Genomic DNA, 25,308 nt, shown 5'->3' with positions numbered 1-25,308 from the left:
CGAAGGCCATTTCTGTTCCGTAAAAACACAATGTGACCGTCGTTAATCTGTTTAAATCCATCACACAGCTCCCTTTAGTCAACTGTGTGTGTGTGTGTGTGTGTGTGTGTGTGTGTGTGTGTGTGTGTGTGTGTGTGTGTGTGTGTGTGTGTGTGTGTGTGTACCAGGATAAAACAAAAGAATCCAGCCCAACATGATAAATAATGTACTTTTTTCCTAATGTGCTGTGCTGCTAAACTGCCTCTGCCTCAACAGGACTAATAAATAGCTTCTATTAATCCTGATTATACATAAATCATATATCATTAACACATCGGGTCCATAATGACGCCTAAACTGAAGGGGAGAGCATGGGCCACACTTTAGGTGGATAAATGATTAATTCAAATATGTTGATGAATAATAAACCAGTCTCTGCGGGGGTAACAGATTGTACTTTTCATATTTAATAGATTGATGGGCCTCACACAACATGTACACACGACCGACCAACACACCGATCACATGTACGCCCGCCACTTCACGGTCGACACGTGAAACCGGCGGGTTGAGCGAGCAGTAGATTAAAACATCAAACGCAGGCCTACGCTGCTCGGTGGAAACACCCGGGCTCTTTTTAGCTTGTTTCTTCGCCTCCACTAATCCCACAAAGGGCCTAAATGTTGCTTTTCCTGCACACACGGCGCTCGGCCCTGTCATGGACGGTGTCTGCGTCGATACGAGTCCTCTTAATCAGCACTGATGAATTATTGAATAGCCTTTTTATATCAGATCATGACCCATATTCTGCTCGCTTGATGTGAATGTGCTGCCAATAAAAATTGAGATGTACTTTTTAAAGTCGCCCCACATAGGCGTCCTGCTCGCTCTCTAATGGCCGAGCGGGATTCAGACACACACGCTGCAGAACGTTACGAGCGTTAGATGGAGCTCCGCAGACTGATTCACTCGTTTAACAAGACGATGGACGAGGTTGTCGTGCGGCGTCAGACACAATGTGGGTCTGAGGGTTCTGACACACACACACACACACACACCGACGTGCGGCAGGAATACAACGAACCCTGGACGGCACGGAGGGGACGTTAGCTGGAGATAAAACAGCTAATGGAGTGTTATTGCTGGTTTCATTAATGCAGAGCTCAGAGCCAGACACAGGAGTTGTACTGTTGTCTCATTAGGTAGCACATGGGGAGAGAGGCAGACAGAGAGAGTCCGGAGGAAGGAGGGATGGGATTATGAATCTGCTCGGCCCCTGCTGGCTCCTCTCCTGTTCATCAATGGCGACTGAAGACACACGTGAAATGTCTGAAGACTTTTATCAGGCTTCGTTTTCACAGACTGGATGCTTGAGATCTGTCATCAACTAACAGCTGATTTATTGTTCTATAATATTTGCTACACACATCGTTGATTTTGAATGAAGGTGTGTTTTTAAATTTAGAATTAGACTAAAGAACAAATGGAGCAATGCATTAACGAGCATTTAGCAAAACACTAAATACGATTCTATTTTCCAAGAGGAATCTGTAAAGCGAGTTAATTGGAAAAAGCGATTAAAAATATATATACGTATTCTTGTCGGTAACAGATACAACCCAGCGCTTGTGTCCCACCATGATCGCCAACAAATCTCAACTGTATCCATCTTGCAAACTGCTCATTTGCACAGTGACTTCTCACTTCTCCACCCGAGCGACGCTTGAGAGAACCGGTGAAATCAGGACCAGCCTCCAGGAGTCGAATCCCCTGTATCCACTGCCGTTTCCCAGCTAAGTGGCACATACGGTTGACATCAGTGTCCGCTCAGCTGCGGCCTCGTTCCACCACACAGTCGAGATGTACGCGACTTTCACCTGACGTCCTATTTTTGTGATCATTAAAGTTAAAAAGAAAAAAAACAGCGGCGAGCCATGTGTCAGAGGCGGTTTGCACCCGAGACGTCCATTTTGCAGCGTGGCAGCTGTGACAGCTTTTGACAGACTACCTGGGTTTAAGTGCTCATCAGTGGATCGGCTGCAGGGGTCACGTGTGTGTCAAGAGCACCGAGCACAATGGGTAATGGTTCTGGGTTACGAGAGCGGGTCCCAGGTGGAATTCGCAGGTACGGAGCCGTAACCTTGACCGTGCACCGCGCGCACACACACACACACGGACACATATAAATTCAAACCGCTGTCAGCCAAATGATACGAAAGTTAATCAGAGAAAAGGGGTCAATCGCTGCTGCACCTATGATGGATAGATGGACATAGTGTCAGTGTGTGTGTGTGTGTGTGAGAGAGAAAGAGAAAGAGTAGAGAGGGAGAGTGGGTGTGAATTATGCTGCAGACACACACACTCAAATTCCAACACTCCACGAGGAGATGAGCTCTACCGTCAGTCTCCCGCCGCGAAGCGTTTTGTGCATCTTTGGAAAAACAGCAGATAAAAATAATTACACCGTGAAGAGGGCAACGTAGAGAGCGTCTCTTCATGTAGATTACTTTATTGATCCACATAGAGATGCCTCTCACACACACTCCACTGCATTAACTAGAGAGCGTGGAGCAGCACTGAGCAGATGTGATGGACAGAAGTGGCTCCTCACATCAGCCGGACACTGGCTCCAGTGCAAAGCTGAGGGTGAAGTGTGGAAGTTCCCTTTAACGTGAACTAAATTATCGGACGCTTAAAATATCCAAGCGTGGTTTTTTTTTATTTAAAATGCATGAAATGTGAGCATGTAATGAAATTAAAAGCTCAAAAGGATGAATGACGGTGAAGTGAGTTGTGAAAATCTGTCATTTTTCCCATTTGAATTCTGTCTGACCTCACACACACGTCCATGACGGGTCCACACACACACACACACACACACACACATCATGTAAAAACTATGTCAATGACCAAATACAATAAAGTGAATATCTGCATGAGTATAATCATCAATGCAACAGCAACAGCATGTATGGATGCACAGCACTGTACTCACCTATTTAACCCTTAACACTGAGAAATATTAAATGTAATCAATTTTGTGGGCTGGAGAAATTGTAAAGATCACGGATATTACATCAACTAAGACAAAGATGTTGCTTGAGTCTTTAATCCGCGTTAGTAAAATCCCATTAAGACTCAATGGTTGGAAAAGAAATATTGAAATTAGTCCGTTACAAAAAAAATGTTGAGAAAAAAAAAAGAAAAAAGGTCCCGAATTTAGAGCGGTTTTTGACAATTGTTAATTATTTTTGTCGTTTGGAACCAAATCCAGGATTTAAAGGGTAATTCCACAGGAAAAACAGCTATATCCAGAGTGGCTTTATCAGGGGGACGGCTGCTCAAAAGTCCCACTTCCCATTATCTTCATGTGATGAAGAGGAGAGGCATTAAATCTCCTTCAGGAAAAAAACGTGGAAATATAAAAGATGAGATGAGCAAGGAAAATGAGTCGTGTGGTTTGCTATGCATCTGTCTATCGTTGTGCCTTTCTACAGCCAACACACACACACACACACACAAACACACACACACTCCAAATTACTCAGTTACTTTGCAATCTGCTTCCAACTCAACCTATCTTCTATTTTCCTTAAAATGCAAAAGATTGCTCATGAACAACCTGCCTCTCGTATTCCAGCTAATGGGATGAAAATCACTACGTCACCAGGACGCAAAATAAAAAAGCAACTCCTCTCTGATGCAGGCGAGTCAATGACGTGTGAAGTGAGGACATGACATTTTTTTTTTAGATGGCAAATTAAAAATTGAACAACAAATACATCAATGAGTGGATTGATTAAGAATGGGGGGGGGGGGGGGGTGTGATGGAGAAAAAACAGGTGATGTGAAGAGATTAGAGCTTGAAGCAAAGTGAGTGATAAAAAAAAAAGTGGAAAATTATGGTAGAGGAGGGAAAAAATCCTCTGGACGATGAAGCCAGGTATTTTGTTTTTGTGGTCCTAGTCCATTCTCTTTGAGTGCTTGTGTGTGTCAGTCTGCGGGAACGAGAGGATAGAGACAGAGAGCGAGGGAGGGAGAGAGCAACAGAGAGAGAGAGAGAGAGAGAGAGAGAGAGAGAGAGAGAGAGAGAGAGAGAGAGAGGGGAAAGAGGAGTGTATAAACACAGATGACACCCCGACAGAACGGGCGAGTGTCGGCTCAGAGACACTTTGCAACAACGGTGAACTGACGCTCGTGAATCGGGGCCTTTGCTCCGTTTGACCTTCACCCGATAAAACATTTGAGCGAGGAAACTAAAAAACACACCTCCGCTCGCCAGCAATGTGCATTTCCTCTACTGGACGGATGTGGACGTCTCTGAATGGGCATGACAGCGGGCGAGAGGACGTGTGACGAGGACGAGGAGGAGGGCGTGATATAACAGGGGACTTTCAGACATTTTAATGGAGGGAGAGACTTGTGTGCAACAACATAGAAATGACAAGAGTCAAAATGTGGCTCCGTGATGACGACTGGAGGAGGAGATGCTTGCTTGATGAGTCACTGTGGTCTGAACAGAAAGATAAGAAAACAAGTGAGAGGACACAGGTTGTAGTATGTGGGGGGGGGGGGGTGACGTGACGATGACATGGGATGAGGCAACAATCAGCTGAGAGTCAGATGGGAGGGGAGCCAGAGATTGTAGGCCAGTGTGTGTGTGTGTGTGTGTGTGTGTGTGTGTGTGTGTGTGTGTGTGTGTGTGTGTGTGTGTGTCAAGGTGTGTACCCCACACAAAAAACCCTCGCAAACACAGATAAGGAACAAAGACTTTGAGACAGACACTAAATAGACCTACCTATGTTTAGATTTAAGAATCGCCCCAAAAAAGATGCATAGGATGGTGGGAGGAAAAAAGAGAAGGGGGGAAAATAGGAAAAGGTACAAAAGTGAAAAAGGCATAAATAGAAAACACAAGCAAGCCAATTAAAATGTTTCTATTAAAGGTTTTTTTGTTTTTTTTTTAAGTAAGGAAATTAAAACAGTGGTGGAGTGGAGAAGTAGCCAAAGTTATGGGTGGACAGTGAGTGGAGAGGTGTGGGGAGGGAGGGGGGAGGGGGGGTGAGGAGAAGGAGGGAGGCGGCGAAGGGAGGAGGGAGCGTGGGCTGCACGGGGAGAGAAAAGGCTGGAAGTGATAGCGGTGGAGAGGGGAAGGGAGGATGAATGAAGAGGGGGAGAAAAAAAAGAGGATAAAGGGGTGGGGGGCAAAAAAAAAAAAAATCCCCCTCCTCTTTCTCTTTCTCTCTTTCTCTGTCTCTCTGCCTCTCTCTCTCCCTCCTTGTCTGGCTCATAAATAGAGGAAATTGTTGACCAGGTAAATGGCGAAATAGATGAGAAGACAGAGGACCGAGAGAGCGAGCAAATGAAAAGGTAAAGCACCTCCCAGCAGCGCGATGAGGAAAAAAAAGAACAAAAAACGAAAGACAAAAGCAAATACTCCAGTGGCCTCCGTTGTCTCCAGTCTATATGTGGAAGGGGGGATTGGCTGTTGCCAGTTGTTCCCCTTCCCCGGCTGCCTTCTGCTTTCTTCTGCTGTCTCTCCTCCCAAAAAAGACTTCCCATCCAGATGACAAGAGCCACAGATGTCCTCCTCCTCCTCCTCCTCTCCTCTCAGGCTCAACTCTGGGCTGACGGGACGCACCACTCACACAGGTTAGACATTGTTGCAGCAGCAACGCACAGTATCATCAATATTGCTCAGTGGGGAGAGAGGAAAAAAAAAAAGGCATTGGGGCTGCTGCTAGTCAAGCACTGCCCGCCTCATGAGGAAGGATACTGAGCTGGAATTGCTCTGTCTCCCCTCTCCCGCCCATCCCTGCGAAAAAAGATGGGAGGAAGGGAGGTGGGCCCACTCGCTGCATTAGTATTCATTGAAAGAGTGTGTGAGAGGAGAGAGAGAGAGAGAGAGAGAGAGAGAGAGAGAGAGAGAGGGAGGAGGAAGAGGAGGAGGAGGAGGAGAGAGGAGAGGGGTGCCTCCCAACAAATGTCTAGGAACCAAACCGGTGTGCAGAACTGATAAGAGACTGGCTCCCCCTAGAGTCAATTATCAACACACAGGTTCAAATAACTGGAAACACTGGGAGGAAGAGCTGGCTCCCAGTGAAGTGACATGGGATCTGTCGTCAGGGCGTCCAAACGAGAGTTACTTTAATATCTGAGGACACAAATCTAGCAGCGTCTCTCCCACAGAACGGCATCACTGCACTCCACTTAAAAATAAACTTAAAAAGGTCAAAATTGAGCCCGAGCTTTTCTCTGCATGAAGAATCTTTAATCCTTCACACTCTCTCCATTTTGTGTTAAAAAAAAAAAAATTAGACAAAGGATTTAAAGACTTTCCGATCACGTCCACGGTGTGTGCATTTTTTCTTTCCTTTCTTCAATTTGCCCAAAGCGAAACTCAGTGTTGCTATGGCGACAGATGACCGCTCCAAAGTGTCCAAATCGAAGCGATTCGGGGTCAAAAGCAGCGTTCGGAGCAGAGACTGCACTTTATCTCCACTCTCGTCTATTCGGAGCGTCGTGGAGCATATTTACTGAAGTCGGTTCATTTCAGTGCATCGTGGGACACAGAGGTTTAAAGTGTTTCCCCACAACCTGCACTGCAATGCAGGAGCAGTTCAGTTGTATCTGTGATAAAGTGGTTATTCATAGTAAAAAGGAGGAAAGAGACAGAGGGAGGCAGAGAGATGCTGACGGATCCTGAAAGGAAACAGGATTTCCAATCCCCACAGTCCCCTCGGTCTCCTCTGCTGACCCGTTTATCAGACGGACCCAAGGCTGGTTGGATTTATAATGACAGGCGGGACGTTGTTAGACTGAGGAGACAACGTTTGGGGCAACTCCTGCTTGAATAAAGATAGAGATAAGATAAGATAAGACTTTATTGATCGTGTGCAGAGGATAAAAATAGTCAGAGGTTAAGAAATTACCTCATTGTGAAGATGATGGTGGAATCCACGTGAATGAGGAGGAGTTCTTGCAGCTTTGGCGAAACATGCAGCACAGGACTGGTCATGTGACACATTCAACAGCCTCTGGTGGAGTTTTAAATACCTTTCAGACGTCTGTGAGAATAAAAACAACAACACAACAAGGAGTTGGTTCATCAGGAACCACGTGACGACACATCACAGTGTGTATCACCTGCACAATGGGGACACACACGAGCGTTCATACAGACACAGGACAGTTTATTCTATGTTTACACAGAACATGGTGGATCTGTGTGTATTGTATATGAAGTACACACTGGATCTGTGTGTATATGAAGTACACGCTGGTTCTGTGTGTATTGTACATGAAGTACACTCTGATTCTGTGTGTATTGTATATGAAGTACACTCTGATTCTGTGTGTATTGTATATGAAGTACACGCTGGCTCTGTGTGTATATGAAGTACATGCTGGCCCTGTGTGTATTGTATATGAAGTACACGCTGGCTCTGTGTGTATATGAAGTACATGCTGGCCCTGTGTGTATTGTATATGAAGTACACGCTGGCTCTGTGTGTATTGAATATGAAGTACACGCTGGCTCTGTGTGTATATGAAGTACATGCTGGCCCTGTGTGTATTGTATATGAAGTACACTCTGATTCTGTGTGTATTGTATATAAAGTACACGCTGGCTCTGTGTGTATATGAAGTACATGCTGGCCCTGTGTGTATTGTATATGAAGTACACTCTGATTCTGTGTGTATTGTATATAAAGTACACGCTGACTCTGTGTGTATATGAAGTACATGCTGGCCCTGTGTGTATTGTATATGAAGTACACGCTGGCTCTGTGTGTATATGAAGTACACGCTGGCCCTGTGTGTATTGTATATGAAGTACACGCTGGCCCTGTGTGTATATGAAGTACTACCTTCAGACAGTCGAGTCTCAGGTGAGGAGCACGTGCTGGTGTCATGTCGCCTCCCTGTGGTGGACCCGGCTCCGTCTGATCGACTGTGCGGGGATTGATTAACGATGCCTGGGTCCGCCGAACACCGATAACATCGCTCAAAAACATGGCGACGATGTCAGCGCCGCTGCGCGTGTGTCGCGGGATCCTGAAGGAGCTGCGGGCCTCCATGGGGCAGAGCTACAGACAGTCCCTGGCCTACAACTATGTCCTGGACCAGTTTCGGAAGAACAAGGCGAGTTTATCCGCGGGTACGATCCGGGGCTAGCGTTAGCCGGCTAGCATCACAAACAGCACAGGCTAGCGTTAGCGTGAATCTCTTTGAATCGTAGCGTTGCTGTTTTTGCGTGTGTCGTGAAAGTAGTCATCGTCCTTCTTGAAGCTCGGAAACACAACAACACTCAGCTGGAAATACTTTGAAATACTTTGACACAGGCGTCACACGTAAGGTGACTGAGAGGCAGAAGGACATGTTGACATTAGCCGGATGCTAACGGGCCGTAGCTTAGACGCAGGTGATCAACTAGCCACTAACTCATTACTTAATTTATAATGTGAATTCAAATTGATTTAATCCTCAGCATCATTCACTGTGATCATGTTCATGTAGATTTATAAAATATATGTAGTATTAATAAGTTAAAATGTTAAATACACTTATAAAACAACCAAGGAGTTAGTAACCTTGGAGTTTGAACCATGATGATACTGTTTTCATGTGTAATAAACTCTAAATGTTTGTACAATCACTGACATATTTTCTCATCAGCTTATCAGTCATAACTTTGTGAACTTGAGTCGACTAAATTCAGTTGTGTATTTAGTTTATTACCATTTTAACTTTATACTATAACCTGCACCCGATGTGTATTTCACCATCGTGTCCACCATGTGCTCGTGATTCCTCGTGTTGTCTCTGTTGTCCATCACACAGCTGCCTGTTGACATGAAGCACCGGGGTATTGGGCATATAGGCTTAAAGCAGCTCGTGTTAGTTGTGCTTGGGAGGACACGGCTCACCAGGGTGGTCGAATGCATGTGAAGTCACTGGAGCAAAACCGCCTGGAGCGACTCTCGCTTGTCACTGTGTATTTGTCCCGGCTGCGGAAAAACCCCCAGCGGCGTTATAATGTATATGTGAGACTCCGTGGGGACTGGGCCAAATGCTTACTGTCCATGTGGTTGTTGGAGTTGATGAAGGAAAAGACACATTGTGGCAGAAGACCCTGCGATACAGGCACACTTGTTTGTGTTGTAGTCTCTTGTTAGAGTCACTGCTAACTCCATGTTGTCCACCAGCTACAGCTTAAGGCTTTTCTCTACAAACAGTCATTTGTTGCATTATTCTCTGTGGTGAGTGATGGAATAAACACAACAGAAAATAGAAAGAAAATCGTATGCTTTACTGTGCAAACGGAATTATTATTTATTTATGATCGGATCTGGTTCATCATTTCCCCATCATCACGTTCTTTCTGTTCCCTGCTCACAGGTGACCGGGGAACAGTACTGCCGTGCCCAGCAGGAGGCCCACCACGACTCGCACACATACCTGTGTCTCCTGACGGCCACCAGGAACCACCTGGCCCTGCACGACCTCTACCACGGCAAGGGGGAGCGCAGCATCGAGCAGGCGGCCGGCATAGTGGGGCTCAGGTTGCCCACTCAGCCTGGAGGCAAAGGCTGGGAGAAGTGAGGACCAGGGAGGAGGCAATATCATCGAACTCTTGGGAGAAGACTTTTCTGTGGTTGATTCATCCGACCTCATACAATTCAGCTCCTTGTGTAACGTCACGTCCCAAAGGATGAATATTTGACTGTAATGGTGCCGACAGGAGAAGCCACGCCGTCATGGACTGTTTTGAGGGAGCACCTTTTGTGTTGTTCTGTAAATATGCTGTACTCTACCCCTTCACCTCATCGGCTTCTATTTGTGTTTCCTAATTGTTGAAGCATATTTTGAAAGCCAAAGGCAAACATGAAAGAAACTGTAAGTACTTTGTTAATTAATTTGTCCCATTAAAGTATTAATCACTGCTGCACTTCCTGTGTTTTTTAACGAACTTGGTAACATCACATTAACAAACATCTGTTTGTGCATCAATTAAACTGTTAATTAAATGCAAGTAGGTAAAAGTAAATAAACATCACACTTCATATGGATGGAATCACTGGGAATATTTAACATGTTATAGATACAGCTGGTAGCATAGTTTTATTTAAGGTTTTTACAGTTATACACTACCGTTCAAAAGTTTGGGGTCACTTAGAAATGTCCTTATTTTTCAAAGGAAAAACACTGTTTTTTTCAATGAAGATAACATTAAATTAATCAGAAATACACTCTATACATTGTTAATGTGGTAAATTACTATTCTAGGTGGAAACGTCTGGTTTTTAATGAAATATCTACATAGGTGTATAGAGGCCCATTTCCAGCAACTATCACTCCAGTGTTCTAATGGTACATTGTGTTTGCTAATCGCCTTAGAAGACTAATGGATGATTAGAAAACCCTTGAAAACCCTTGTGCAATTATGTTAGCACAGCTGAAAACTGTTTTGCTGGTGAGAGAAGCTATAAAACTGGCCTTCCTTTGAGCTAGTTGAGTATCTGGAGCATCACATTTGTGGGTTTGATTATACTCTCAAAATGGCCAGAAAAAGAGAACTTTCATGTGAAACTCGCCAGTCTATTCTTGTTCTTAGAAATGAAGGCTATTCCATGCGAGAAATTGCGAAGAAACTGAAAATTTCCTACAACGGTGTGTACTACTACTTCAGAGAACAGCACAAACGGGCTCTAACCAGAGTAGAAAGAGAAGTGGGAGGCCCCGGTGCACAACTCAGCAAGAAGACAAGTATATTAGAGTCTCTAGTTTGAGAAATAGACGCCTCACAGGTCCTCAACTGGCAGCTTCTTTAAATGGTACCCGCAAAACGCCAGTGTCAACGTCTACAGTGAAGAGGCGACTCCGGGATGCTGGCCTTCTAGGCAGAGTGGCAAAGAAAAAGCCATATCTGAGACTGGCCAATAAAAAGAAAAGATTGATATGGGCAAAAGAACACAGACATTGGACAGAGGAAGATTGGAGAAAAGTGTTATGGACAGACGAATCAAAGTTCGAGGTGTTTGGATCACACAGAAGAACATTTGTGAGACGCAGAACAGGTGAAAAGATGCTGGAAGAGTGCCTGACGCCATCTGTCAAGCATGGTGGAGGTAATGTGATGGTCTGGGGCTGCTTTGGTGCTGGTAAAGTGGGAGATTTGTACAAGGTAAAAGGGATTTTAAATAAGGAAGGCTATCACTCCATTTTGCAATGCCATGCCATACCCTGTGGACAGCGCTTGATTGGAGCCAATTTCCTCCTACAACAGGACAATGACCCAAAGCACACCTCCACATTATGCAAGAACTATTTAGGGAAGAAGCAGGCAGCTGGTCTGCTGTCTGTAATGGAGTGGCCAGCGCAGTCACCAGATCTCAACCCATTGAGCTGTTGTGGGAGCAGCTTGACCGTATGGTACGCAAGAAGTGCCCATCAAGCCAATCCAACTTGTGGGAGGTGCTTCAGGAAGCGTGGGGGGGGGGGGGGTGAAATTTCTACAGATTACCTCAACAAATTAACAGCTAGAATGCCAAAGGTCTGCAATGCTGTAATTGCTGCAAATGGAGCATTCTTTGACGAAAGCAAAGTTTGAAGAACAAAATTAATATTTCAAATAAAAATCATTATTTCTAACCTTGTCAATGTCTTGACTATATTTTCTATTCATTTTGCAACTCATTTGATAAATAAAAGTGTGAGTTTTCATGGAAAACACGAAATTGTCTGGGTGACCCCAAACTTTTGAACGGTAGTGTATGTAATAATGATGATTTTTATTTATAAAACAATGTTACAAAGACGAAGCAATCAAACTGTTCTCAAGCAATCATGAATGAAAAGAAGCCAAATATAAGGAGAAATAAGTATATAATATATATTTTTAAAATATAATAAAATAAGGGTTACAAAAATATCATTGTGTAGAAATAGGTGTTATAAGGTGACGGAACAAATAAAAGTAAGTTCAGAGTCTGATCTTAATCAGAGTTTGTTCCACTATACGTGAATTGCGCCACATAGGTTTGTCCCCTATTTAAACTCTGCTCATAAAAACACATAAATCATTAAGTTGAAAGGTAATCACCAGAAAGCTTTTGCCGGCTATTAACAGTAACGTTGAAGATTGGTCTCCAGGCAGATTCCTGAGGGACAGAAAGCCAGTGTGTTGTGTTGTGTTGTGTTGTGCACCTGTCGCAACATCTGGTAATGAGACATCAAGAGGAGAAGTCTCCAAAATCATAAAAAGCATAAAAGGAAATACTTGGAGAAACAGAATTTTGTGTTGCAGTGAGTTCCTCATGTCTCTGTTCGTCTCCAACAACACAACAAACGCTTCCATCCCACTTTTTTCATTAAATCTCCCCTTCCTGTTGGCTCCTGCTCTCCAGCGGTGACTAACATTGCCTTCAGTGGGAATTTAAATAGACCAACCCTAAAGCACAGCAACGCACAGTGACACGGGGAGTAAGACGAGCACACGTGCACGGCTCCAAACCAGCACACACACACACACAACCCTGGATACAGAGCCCGATGCGTCCTGACAAACCAACAAGCTTGTGTCCAAATGTATGTTACGCAAAAATACAGAATGTAAATATGCCTCTGCACACATCTGGATCCCGGACGAGACACGACGTGACAAACAGACTGAGGCTGAGACCTTTAAGGGCTTCTCTCCGTTTGAGGTGAGGGTTTTGAAGGTGGTGACTTTTACACTTAAGTGACGTCACTAAGGGGCAATAAGCTGTGGAGACGGACGCTGTCATCTCGATGCCCCACTTTTGGTGAACTTAAACGTTTATGAGTGAAAGGTGGTGACATAAGTGAGCATCAAGCTGTGAGGAGGGAAATCTAAGAGAGGAGGAGGAGGAGGGGGATGAAGAGGAGGAGGAGGGGGAGGAAGAGGAGGAGGAGGAGGAGACAGTCCACCCGTCAGAGTGGAGGCTGATTTCTTCTTTCCTTTCCGAAGGGGCGAGGATTCAGCATCTCTAATTTCCCAGGAGAGAGAGAGAGAGAAACACGTATCGGTGGAGGAAAGCGCGCACTCTTCCGCTCTGGAGCATTTGGATACCGCTGCTCGTCGTGCATCGAGGTCCCTTCAGGAGTTGGACCAGCAACCGAAGGGAGAGGTCCAAAGCGCAACAAAAAAAAAAAAAAAGGCACAAGGACGCACGGGAGGACAGAGGAGAGAGGAGAGGTGACCCGGCCGAGGCGACATGTTTGGCATGATCAAGAACTCGCTCTTCGGAAACACCGAGGAGACGGAATACAAGCTGCTCAGCACCGAGACCAAGGTGAGTGAGAAGCAGTGAGAGGACACGCACGCAACTTCACCAGCGATATCTTTAAAGTCTTTTCCGTCCAACACGCACCTCTCCTCCGTCTTTACGCGCAGTAATCCTGCAGAACTGTAAAGGTGCAAGATTCCTCCTCCTGTGTGCATGAATATTTCATCCAGCACTCAACCCTGAGTGGGTTATTTCAGGGGGATTCTGTTTTAAAATGGTCTTGTTTTCCTTCCACATCCCTGTAACCTTGCCTGCGCAGCCCGGCTGTTAATTGCTTGTGACCTATAAGGACGCCTGCCAAGCCCCAGTCAGGGGCAGAGTGTCAGCCCAGCCTGGGGTCCTGCTGCCAATCAGCAAGGCACAGATTTATAAAGACGGTGATGAGTTTGGTTTTTGAACCTTTAACCAATAATACACACTCATAAAACCAGAAGAAGCTTTTTATTCACTGTTCTGCTCAAAGCTTTGGGTCACTGCTTTTTTCCATTATGGCACTGTGGACGTGTGCATGTGAAATATAGCTTGTGTGTGTGTGTCTGTGTTCGTGCAAGTGAAACCACAGGGGACAGGTCAACTGACGATGAGCTCACACACGTGTACACTGATACACTGACCATCCCTGATGAGGACAAAGATACAGAAAACATGAACGTCACGGATGAGGAAGGGCATGACCCCTCCCCCTTGTTGTGTTCATGTACTCATATTGTGTACTTGTATTTGTAACGTGCGCACACTTTGGAAGAATTCCAGTAAGCCCAGTGATGTGTGACGTTAACCGCCCAAATGCCCGACAGCCATTTCGAGGTTCTTCTCCACTGACCCGTTGACCTACAGTACAATACTGTAGATGTGCATCAGGCCGTGGAATGTCACCGCCAGCCTGGGTCCTGACAGCGGCTTTGTGTGTTTATCTTTCAATGGCAGCTAACTTTTCACGCACAGACAAAGGATGTCCAACCGCAACTCACCGAACGGGCCGGGGAATCAAATGACCCAAACTGACACCCACCCACAGAGAGGCAGATCTGCTCTGACACTGCGTACCAACATCCACCGAGTCAGAAGTGGGTGAACAAACAACTGCTTTACAGTGATTTGAGAAATTCAGACTCACATTCAGAGCGATGCATGTTCCTGTAGAACTTCTCTGGGTTTACTTTAAATCAACAATTGCCCAAAAGTGGACAAAGCGGATGATGATGGATGGTTTATAAAAATGCAGAACATTATCCAGAGTCACAGCAGTGACAGATCTGACTGTTTGTGATCCAGAGCTGAAAAGTCAAAGCTGCGCGTTCATCAAATCTCTGGAATTGACTGATGTTTAAACAGCAGGTATTGAAATCAGAGCTGGTCACCTGATCCGTGGAGCAGCCGCCCGACTCCGACACTCTACACTCTTAATTAAAACTGACACAGAATACACAGCAGCTGCTTCTCAGGGCAGACGGACGCACTTAACACACTCACACACAAACAGGAGAAATCTCGTTGCTAATGAATCCAGATCATTATTTTAACAGAAGATGAAATGACAGTCGTAGCAATGATTACACCTTCTGTGTGCTTTGTTCCAGACCCGGAGTAATTATCACTGCATTAGCTCGTAGGACAGCAGCTTAACACACACATGCACACAACCACCACGCATGACAAATTAATTGCACAGCTTAACTAAAGTCAGGCTCTGCTGTCTTGGTGTTTCACCCGTACAGAACATAACGGTCGTCCCACTGACAACCTGTTCAGTGCGAAACCCCCCCGTAATTAGTGTGCAGGAGCCCGGCTACCTGTCACAAGTCCGACCTTCATGATAACATAGTGTTATCTCGTATGGGCTGAGGGATGACTGCGGCTGCAGCGTCTGATTACACCAACACCACACAGGTTTTTACAGGAGTTTCCTCTGGAGTGGGTTTGTAGATAGGAGTCAGTGGATGAAAAGTTGTACAGCAGCTAGAAGACATTATAAAACCCTGTGACTGGAGGATACGCAAAGAGTCACAAAATCAAGTTACAATATGAAGACAAAATCGTCATGCGTGATATTTTTAGATTTTAATTTTCCTTCAGGGAAGAGAAAACAGGCTCAGAAAGCCGATGTGAGAACGAGAGGAAACAGTGGAAAGCATATTTGTCGTCTTTTTTGCTGCAGAAAAAATCTGCGAAATGATCATTTTTTATTTCACAGATCATTCTTGAGATTCTTACAGATTTATTGTAAACATTATAATAACATTATGAAACTCTACTGCAGATCCATGTGCTATAAAAAAACCACAGAATTGAATCATGTCAGTGTAACGAGGAGCTGGATTTGAAACCTGCATCATTCCTTCAAAACATATTAAAGTTAATGCTCAGCAGCATAGTTCAGTGACTGTGCTCCACATTAACCCCACTTAATCATGTTTGATGCAAAACTGTTGCATCATATTAACGCTGTGTGTCGAGGGGGGTGGGGGGGCAAGCTGTGTGTGTGTGTGTGTGTGCACGGTTATGTAAGACGATGCATCTCTTGCCTATTATTCTCTGTAAGCGCACTGATCCCTGCAGAAGAAGAAATTAAATCACATCAGTGTAAATATGTTCCATCTGCATCTTTTTATTTGGCTGTCCACGTTGGTTTCACATGTGCATATGTGCACACACACACACACACACACACACAAAACCCTCCAAGTGTAAACAACGCCAGTTCAGGCCGTTCGTCCTCGGGAGCAGATTGTCAACATCAGTGTGTCAGAGGTGAATCACATCTGAGCCTAACCTCTCCCCTGCACCCATCGCCAGGAAGAGGACAACTGTGTGATTTGTGCACGTGGGTGTATGTGCATGAAAGCTCCCAGTGTAGCTGTGGCTGACCTACTACGCCTGAAAGCCACTCACTGATTTCCCTTTCTGCCCGACATAGGACGGAGTGAGCTTTGAGGTGCGGCGATATGATGCCGCCAAATACGCCGTTGTCTCCTCCGAGGGACGAAGCTTCGACCAGGCGACGGGGGAGCTGGTGAGGAAGCTGCTCATGTACATCGGTGGGAGCAACGAACAAGGTAAACTCATCAGATGGCACTAAGCAGAACACACACCTCCACCAGGGCCCAGCAGTCCTCATCAAGCTGCAGCACATCTCACACACTCATAAATATCAGTTCCCTGAATGTCCCTGATTGTTTTCACCAAGATCCAGGAATCATTCTCACAATGTTAAAGACAGTGATAAAGAAATTCCTGGATCTGCTCCCTGATTCAGATCCGCACATAAATCAAATGGCTTCTTCCCTGACTCATACCACATCCAAGATTCGTTGAAATTCGTTCAGTAGTTTTTGCATCATCTTGTTAACAAACACACAAACCTACTAACAAACAAAGGGACGGGGGTGAAAACATCAATATTCCAAGTGGATCAGGGCACTAAGATATATTTATTTACATGAACCCATCTAATATGTATAATATTATCTTTCCTGGCACTAATAATGTTGTCTATAAAATAACACAGATAAGAAAATAATGAAGCAGAGAGTTTGATCATTTTCTTTATTTCCACTGTGTTTCTGTGGTTATTACAGCGAGTAGAGAACATTTTCAAAATGATATTCCTGGTTTAGTCTCTTCTGACCTAAACATGACTTGGCTTTACTGGAGGACACATTTGAATAATGTTCAGACGCTGATTCATGTTTCCTCACTTTTAGGTCAACAGACAAACGTAACCTCGGCCGACAAGAAGTTCAAACCAGATCCTTTAATTTGTCTGCTCTTTACCGAGGCTCTGTAGATTTACATGGCCTGTTTTGCTGTGTCTGGATGGAAGCTATCAGTGCTGACATTTAGACAATGATATTATGAACTCAGTCACACATCCTGACCTTTAGGTCTCGGGTACTTTACTTTGCAGGAGAACCGTTCATTCTTGAGTTCCTCTGCTTCTCTCCACTATTGAACCCCACTTTCTGTCTCGTGTATCTTCCTCCAAGGTGAGGCCATGGGCACAGCCGCGCCCCTCATCATCACGGTGTACCCGCGGAACGACGGCGTTCTGTCTCGCCGGTTGGTGGTCGGCATCCGTGTCCCCACCACGTACCAGCAGAGCCCCCCGACTCCCAGCGACAGTGCCATCAGGATCGAGGAGCGGCCCGGCATGACGGTCTACACTCTGTACGTTAAACATGAAGAACAACGAGTTTCACCTCCGTGTGCATGTTGATTTGAGAAGCGAACACATGATGCTACCTCACATGACCCCAATGCACTCGTAGCCTTTTTTATTTTTGGAGGCCTTAGTTAATGTTTTCAGATTCCTGCAGCGATTCAGAGCTGGAGCTGGTCCTCAGGCAGATTCACTTGACCTCCCTGCTGCATGTTTGAAAAATCCCTGTGCGTTTTAGCTCCCTGTGCATTTCCAAACGAGACAGTGCAGCCATTACAAAGTCCACATAATGAACCAGCACTAATTATTCACGTCGTCTCTGTTTCTTTCTCCACAGTCAGTTCGGAGGCTTCGCCGCGGAGAGCGAGTACCGAGCGGAGGCCTTGCGTCTGACGCGCACCCTGGGTGAGACCGCCCCCTTCCAGCGCAAGCAGTACTTCTGCTGTAGCTTCGACCCGCCGCTCAAGCCTTACGGACGCCGCAATGAGGTGTGGTTTCTACAGGAGGAGCCGTAGGAGGCGCTGGATCGCAGTCGAGTCCTCATTCCCAACCGTCACCTCCCTTTTACTCCTGTAGCTCTAACAGTATTTGATTGGTCAGAGAAATATGGCGACTTTGTTGACCTCTGAACACACGTGGACACACAGATTACCCATGTTGCCTTTACCCACATTAATCTTCTTGCTTGTCACATATACTTAATAGCTGCCTCACTGAGGTTAAGTGTTGAAGCAACGGGAGGATTTAGAACATCAGCGCAGCATCCTCTCATTTCATTTTTCGCTTTTTCTCTATTTTATTTTGTAACTTAAACTCGGAAACACAACATGTGATAACAGTGACTAAAGGCTTATAGACAAGCGTAGAGTTCAGAAGTGATGGAACTTATTGGAATCACATGTATTTCATGCAGAAAACTCTCTGAAAACAGGACTTTGAGTTTAGTTCTCTGAGCCGAGAGAAAATATATCTTACAGACTTTAGTGAAACTGGTATGTTCCTGCCACAGGCTCACAGGCGTGGATCAGGAAGTAGCTCAGTGAATAATTAGTATTTAAAAACAACTGAAGAGATTTGAGAATGAAATGTTCGTCCTGACGAGTACATAAAGTCCCTGTAGACCCCCCTGAACAACTTCAGTGATACTATAAATATGGATCTATGAGACCAGCAGTAATGGTGCCAACCTTCTACCCAGAGTCAATGTGTGAAGGTGGCTCTTCCTCTTGCCTGAATCACCACATTCTGAGGGACGAGCGACGGGGACATTGTTTGGTCTCATGGACCCAAAATTAAATCCGTAACCTGTAATCTATTCCCCCTCAATCAGATTATTATATCATCCTTGCCTTATCTAAACAAATAAGTTAACATCCCCCTCAAAAGATTACACTTTAATTACAAACATCATCATTTATTCACTAGATTTAATTATGTGCAAAACAAATCCAAGACTCCCACTCACTGTGCCTGAACGCACGAGGAAAGGTCACCACCCTCCCACTCACTGAGAACAGCCAGCTCCCTGTGGACGGCACAAATACATTTCAGATTTCCTTCCACTTTACCTGACATTGAAAAAGAACGGTGACGGGCATGTTCAAGCCTCCCAACGTCAGTCACTATGACTGACAGAGGGGGACATGGGTCACGTAGTCTCTGCACATCTGTAATGTAGTTTACAGTCAGAAGTAACATCAGATCCATGGTAGTAAAAAGCACACGTCCTTTTCCTGAGTGAGGAACTGGAAGAAACAGGAACTGAGCCATGACGTAGAACTAGTCTTTATGAATTGTTGCGTGGAAAGATGCGAGGGGAAATTAACTAGTTAGCCGATAGTGTCGTTACAGACTTTGTGGTTATGTGTTGGTCGAGAAGGAATTTGTGTGTAGTAACTATTTTGTGTAACACCTTTATTTATTCAGACTCTTGAGACTGTGTTACGTGATACATCTGTACATTGTGATTTTAATGTGATAAGAGTGAATATAATGTTCAGGTTTGGTAGTTTCATAACATAATAAAGATGTTATTCAGTTAGAGTGGATATTTGTCTTATTTCTTGTATTGTCAGAGACAGTCTGTTGCCTAGTTGTTTGTTGCTGGGTGACATGTATTTAAAATAGAAGAACGGACCTCTGAAGAACAGACATACACCATTTGTAGTTTCACATTAAAAAAAGATACATATTTATAATTGTACAAGTCAGCTGGAATCATTTAATTTGGAAAATGACTGACAATAAATTAAGGAAGCAAGCAGTGGGCTGCAAATTTGAGTAATGTTTTAGTAAATAACAGTTTTAACATTAAAACGTGAGCATAATTTAAAATTTGCAAACTAAAAGATAAAGAAATGTGTCTTAATGGTGACTCTGAATCTTAGATACTACATATTTAAAACAGAATTCAACTTTAAAATGTTTAAAACACAAAGCTTAATGACAAAAAAAACCGACAAAATGTGAAATTTAATAAATGACATTTATTAGATTTTAACTGACAGACAAAATTCAGCAAAAAGGTACAAGGAATTGAAAAGAGATATTAATATACAGAAATTCAAGCAAACTAAAACTCAAAATGCAAATCGAACCTCCCTCCGCTACTACTGTGTGCAAATAGTCCTTCAAACAGGTGTTAACTGGGGATGTAATTACACAGCTTGTTGGGGCCTCGCCCCAGTTTAATTAGGAATAAATGGTTGGCGTTCACAAGTTTCAATAGCAGGTGAAACACTCTGGGCCCTTCATATAATCCACGAGGCCCCGTAACCCCACACTTGTGTAATGACTCCCAACAGCGGGGTTCTGGTTTCAGCCTCGCATACATGAATACAACAGATGTCGAAGGGGTCAAGCAGGTAAACCCAGCTTATCCACCTGTGACCTTATTATGTGTGGTTAAAATATTGCACATACAAAGAGTTATGTAAGAAATCTATCTGATCCCCTGTTTCTTCAAAGCGTACACTTCTCCTTCTGATCCTCTCTAACTACGCAGGGGACTGTGAGATATGAATCTTAAAATAACTGGAATCACTTCGACTGAACACGAGCACATTAGTCGTATATGAAGGAAATGTTAATCGGGCAGATAATGTATCACTGAACACTATTTAACCCTTTTCTGGTTCTTATATCGATAACAAATACTCAATGCAAATCTGTATAGGAAGGAACACACGGTACTTGCAACGATACTGCAAAAATACTTATAGAAGTTGATAAGGTTAATATCTATAGACTCTGCAATCAGGAAATTGCTACAAAATGTTTTGGTAATAAATCTGCCTTTAGAAAATACATTCCCCCACTAACTCCTCCTTTCTGCCAATAACCAGGACAGTTTTTCTGCCCTCGCCCACGTGACCAAGACAGAAATAAAAATTTAATCTCATCACTGGAAATGTTAATAATAACGAGGCTCCGCAAAGCCAGAGATTTAAGTTGCCAATCATTTCATGATAATCACTTGAACTTAAGTATAAGGAATAAACAGCATTTCTAAGATGTGATTGTTATGTAAGCTATTCCAGTATCCAAAATATCATTCACTCACTCACTGGGGAATTATCACTGACATCTTTTAAGCACTCTATTACTTGCATCTTCTTTTCTGCATTCTACTCGAGTGAGTGTCCATCAACCCCACTCCTGACTTAAGGATATATATATGAGATACAGAGGAAGAGAGAAGAGTGTCATCGACGTGATGCTGCCTGAGCCTCAGTTGTCTTTCTTCTTGGGAGAGTCTGGATAAGGTGCATAAGGTGGAGGCCGCTCCTGTGTGGGAATAAAGAACAAAACATTGTATAATTACCTTCTCACGGCCACACAACTGCAAGTGAAGAGAAGACAAGCAAAGCAACTGACCATGGGCATGTAGACATTGTGTGGATTACTGGGGTTGTAATACGCGCTGCCTGCTGCCTCAGCCGCCTTGGAGTTACCTGTGCGTAAAGTGAGACGGGACAGAGACGGGGTTGATAAAGACAGACCGGGATGACTGCCGAACATATTTAGTAACAGACGCTGCAGCTCCCAACACTGTGCGGAGAACTGATGCGAGGAGGAGCACAGTATTAGTCGAGTGAAGCACAACAACTGACAGCTCCAGAAATGCTCCAGACAAAATCCAGCAGCACGTCCCGATAACGCACGGAGGCAAACGTCCGACTCAAACTCTGTCTTAAAAAAAAAGATCAGCCAAACTGACATTTCAGTAGTAAACCGACTCACAACTTGTGCAGAGTGAGACTTTTCACTGGAATCCACCATGTGCAAAAAAGAGAAAAGAGTACGTGAGGGAGGAGAAGAGGGTGGATTTGTAATTTTGATGTGGAGCAAATGAGACATCAGCACCACTTTTTTGGTGGTATGCTTTAAAGTGATTCACTTTGAGGCAGACGGATCAGATGTGACGGGTGCAGTGACACAGACATGCAGAGAGAGAGGGGGGGGGAGGAGAGAGAAACAGACCTGGAGCTGCTTGTGGTGCTGCTGTCCAATTCTGAGGGGGTGCAGTCCAATTTTGGGGTGGCCCAGGGTAAGGGGGAGGTGGGGCCATGTAGTCAAATCCAGATGGGTACATTCCTGGAACACAGATGAGATAAGGCGAGTGAGGTGGATTTCCAAGGTCAGCAGAGGTTACAATCTGTCAGCAACTTGTTACATGGACCAAAAAAACCCACAGGCATGACAGGGAGACAAAGGAACTGCAGCATCATCTGTGCCTCAAGTATTTTTAACGCAAAATCTGCGTATACAAAAACAAACGTGTGTAATGCTTACACGTGGATACCTGACCCAAGCCCAACGTGACCTGTCGGGAACCAATACGTTCTAATTGGAAATGACTGGGGTCAGGTTCGGACACAAAAACCAGGATGCCTGTCAGGTTCAGGTCAGGCTGCGCTAATTTGCTCCTGGGCTCGTTCGGGCTCAGACAGAAAATCGCCGCCCAAACCACACTTGAATATTCATCCACATGCAGGGAAGCACAACCTTAGAGCTATAACCTGTGAAAGCCTGTACAGATCTTCCAGTGGACCTTTTTTCCACATTTTTATTGAGCATGAAAGTGCAAAGAATCCATAGCATAAAGCTCAAGATTATTTTAGAAAGGTACATTTAACCAACCTAAAAGAAAGACAATCTATATGTCCTTGGTACCTGCAGCCAACTCTAGCGTTCAAATATGACAAAGTACTGAGTTCTGTACCTGCAGCAGCTGTTGGATAGGTGTAGCCCATGTTGTCAGGAGCAGCGGGAGGCGCCTGGTAGAATCCATTCTGCTGGGGAGGGGGTGGGTACGGGTAGCCATGAGGAGCAGGTGGGGCTGGGCCGTAGCCATTCATCGTCCCTGGTGACGGGTAGCCGTAAGAGGCAGCACCATTCTGGGCAGGACCAGCACGAGAAGCTGCAGGAGAAGACAGTGTCTCATGTTTTCATTCACCCTTTGAGTTTTTCCTCGCCTTTTTTCTTCCCCTCTTCAAATGATTGTGAAATTCTAGATGCAGTGATGAAGTAAACTAGCATTCATACCATTTGTGGCCAGTTTGAACAGATGCTGTCCCAGATCGATGGCTCCTCCACTGGTGAATGACATCTTGAAATGAGCCTGGCCCTCCCAGCCACCTGATGACAGAGTCGAATTAAAACAAATACAGAAAGCTACACGTATTTTACTGCGGATTCTTCAAACTTCCATCCCCCAGAGTAAAAAGTCTTTGAGCCTTTGTGAGAATACAGCAGGGACTTGTCTAAAGAATCCACAGTGGCAAGTGGGCGTGTTGATAACAATGTGACAGATGTAAAACTGGAAGAATACAAATATCTCAAATGAAAAAGAGGAGTCACACACACAGAAGACAGAGATTGAAGAGGTTTTGGTGAGAAGGGCCAAATGTCAGTGTTGATGTGTTGTAAACAAAAACACAGAACTTGTATATTCAGCCCTGCCTCCCACATGCACTCCCCAGGCTCTGGACATGTTATTGTTTCTTGTGAATACGCCTGACAGTCTCCTGAAAGTCGGGAGAAGGTCCGGACACAACGAGAGAAACTAAAAAGTAAAAACAAAAAGGCCACCTACCGCCTGGTTCAGCTGTAACTGTCCCTTTAATGTAGTTGGCTGCAAACACCGGCTGCTCGATACTGCAGCCCTTCATCATATAATAGGGGAACATGGCCGACCCCAGGCAGTCCTTGGTGTTACTGGACACAAACAGCAACTACGCCGGCGATCGAGAGGGAAGAGAAATGTGGGGAGAGACACACGAGGACCCATGAGAACATGAACACTTTCCAAACAGGAGGCCAGGAGGGGTATTTGTTGTACTTGTACTTGTATTGACAGTATTGGCAGTATTGGCAGTACCCTGTATGGGGTGAGGAACACTGTGCCCTTCTTAGTCCCCTTCAGCAGGTCGGTCTTTCCCGTGACATCACTGAACGACAGCTCCACGTTCTTACACTCCCTTAAAACACTGAGGAGAGACACAACCTGTTACAGCCACTGGACATGGAGGAAACACCACAGATCATCATAGAGTTGCACATTATATTTAATAAAACACAACCGCCTCTAACAAGCGGAAGCAAACCCACGTTACTCAATGTTTTTAACGTGATGTCAACATCCTGCTTCCTGTTTTGATAGTGTGCTAACGCTAAAGTTACCCTTGTTACGCAAAGCAGCTGTCAGGACGTCACCCAGTCTAAAGTCTATGTTAACAATAAAAACACAAACAAACCGCAACACAAACGGTGAACACAACATCTATTCCGCCTCTAGATTCCGTTAACACAGCTGGGCTAGCTATGCTAATGCTAACCAGGCCAGCTAGCAGGAGGCTAGCACCGAGTTGACGACGCACTGGAGAAGTAAACACGTCACGCAGACACACAACACTGTCTCTGTGCGACCGGGTGGAAAACACACAGACTCACACAAACACACACACACACAATCAACACGAACACGCACCTTTCTCCGTTGTTGATCAACACGCCTCCGTTCTGCGAGTGGTTGCGGTTCAGCGCCATGTTTGTGTGTCGGTGAGCCGCGTCCTGCTCTCTGCTGTCCGGCTGCTTCCGTCTGTGAGTCCGCGCCGCGGGGGGGTGCCCCGCCGCGTCACAGGCGTTACGTCACCACGCCGCCTGACCACCTCGTGACTGTCATCAGAGCGCAGTGACGTCACGTGTCCGGCTCAGACACGCCCAATAACAACAATAACAATATTGATAATAATAATTTTAAAAAACAATCAGGGGAAAATAACAATATCAATAATAATAGTAACAATACCAGGTATCACAATAATGATAATAACAATAATTATAACTTCAGCCTGTGAGTTCCATCCTCTCTGTGTCCGTCGAATTGTTGACCATCCTCACACATTACTGTATATTCCACTATATATTATGTATATTGTATATTACAGTATATCTGTACAGGAGAATAGTGCCTGTCTCATTCCACAGATACTCCCTTCTCTCTCTAAGCAGAACCAAGGTCAGGTTCTAGATAAAGGACCAACAGGACATTGTAGCGTCTACGCTCAGGGACGTTCATATCTCACTCAGATGCTCCAGACAGAGAGACACCAACTTCTACTCTTAATTCACCAGGGGCAAGACGTAAGGACACAATGTGATTAAGGAATCAATACTTTAGACTTAACTGTCCAATAGGATGTGAACACCTACATGTAACAGAGAGAGACAGCAATTCTAGCCTTTCATGGATGTGCTGTTAGAATGGGTGAAGCAAGTAGAGGGAGATATACTGGGAGGCTGTGGGAGACATCTTCAGACCTGGGGGTGACAACTGCTCATGTTACTCTGTCA

At 44.8% G+C, this 25,308-nt stretch overlaps 4 protein-coding genes across 10 annotated transcripts in view; 2 read left to right on the top strand and 2 right to left on the bottom strand.

Annotated features, from left to right (window-relative positions):
- LOC117766213 (glutamate receptor ionotropic, NMDA 2B) overlaps positions 1-7,006 on the bottom strand; it is a 104,663-nt gene extending 97,657 nt beyond the window's left edge. For 2 of the 6 annotated variants that reach the window (XM_034593045.1, XM_034593044.1), the window contains exon 1: positions 4,778-5,875. The gene's annotated coding sequence lies outside the window, so the exon portion shown is untranslated. Of the gene's footprint in view, positions 1-2,974; positions 3,925-4,777; positions 5,876-6,911 lie in introns of those variants that run through there. The other 4 variants (XM_034593043.1, XM_034593039.1, XM_034593040.1 and 1 more) reach the window with 4 other exon arrangements.
- Positions 7,007-7,935: 929 nt separating this feature from the next.
- Positions 7,936-9,929, top strand: fmc1 (formation of mitochondrial complex V assembly factor 1 homolog). Of its 2 annotated transcripts, none has more exons than XM_034593191.1 (2): positions 7,936-8,136; positions 9,382-9,929. In XM_034593191.1, the coding sequence occupies exons 1-2, from the start codon at positions 7,996-7,998 to the stop codon at positions 9,583-9,585; spliced, it is 345 nt and encodes a 114-aa protein (XP_034449082.1). In that variant the 5' UTR covers positions 7,936-7,995; the 3' UTR covers positions 9,586-9,929. The 2 variants fall into 2 exon arrangements, with proteins under 2 accessions (XP_034449082.1, XP_034449083.1); XM_034593192.1 differs by having other exon boundaries at positions 7,946-8,124.
- Positions 9,930-12,943: 3,014 nt separating this feature from the next.
- On the top strand, positions 12,944-18,358 carry LOC117766282 (heme-binding protein 1-like). Its single transcript, XM_034593178.1, has 4 exons — positions 12,944-13,298; positions 16,210-16,348; positions 17,279-17,459; positions 17,789-18,358. Exons 1-4 carry the CDS (start codon positions 13,221-13,223, stop codon positions 17,964-17,966), a joined length of 576 nt encoding a protein of 191 aa, XP_034449069.1. The 5' UTR covers positions 12,944-13,220; the 3' UTR covers positions 17,967-18,358.
- A 1,559-nt stretch (positions 18,359-19,917) lies between these two features.
- On the bottom strand, positions 19,918-24,625 carry wbp2nl (WBP2 N-terminal like). Its single transcript, XM_034593164.1, has 8 exons — positions 24,443-24,625; positions 23,834-23,942; positions 23,549-23,687; positions 22,999-23,091; positions 22,676-22,873; positions 21,934-22,047; positions 21,328-21,404; positions 19,918-21,237 (listed from the first exon to the last, which is right to left on the bottom strand). The coding sequence occupies exons 1-8, from the start codon at positions 24,499-24,501 to the stop codon at positions 21,181-21,183; spliced, it is 846 nt and encodes a 281-aa protein (XP_034449055.1). The 5' UTR covers positions 24,502-24,625; the 3' UTR covers positions 19,918-21,180.
- Positions 24,626-25,308: the final 683 nt, after the last annotated feature.

The sequence above is a fragment of the Hippoglossus hippoglossus genome, chromosome 8, assembly GCF_009819705.1.
Source record: "Hippoglossus hippoglossus isolate fHipHip1 chromosome 8, fHipHip1.pri, whole genome shotgun sequence".
Classification (NCBI taxonomy): Eukaryota; Metazoa; Chordata; class Actinopteri; order Pleuronectiformes; family Pleuronectidae; genus Hippoglossus; species Hippoglossus hippoglossus.
Note: the sequence above shows the minus strand (reverse complement) of the source record. Positions and strands in the feature narration are given on the sequence as shown.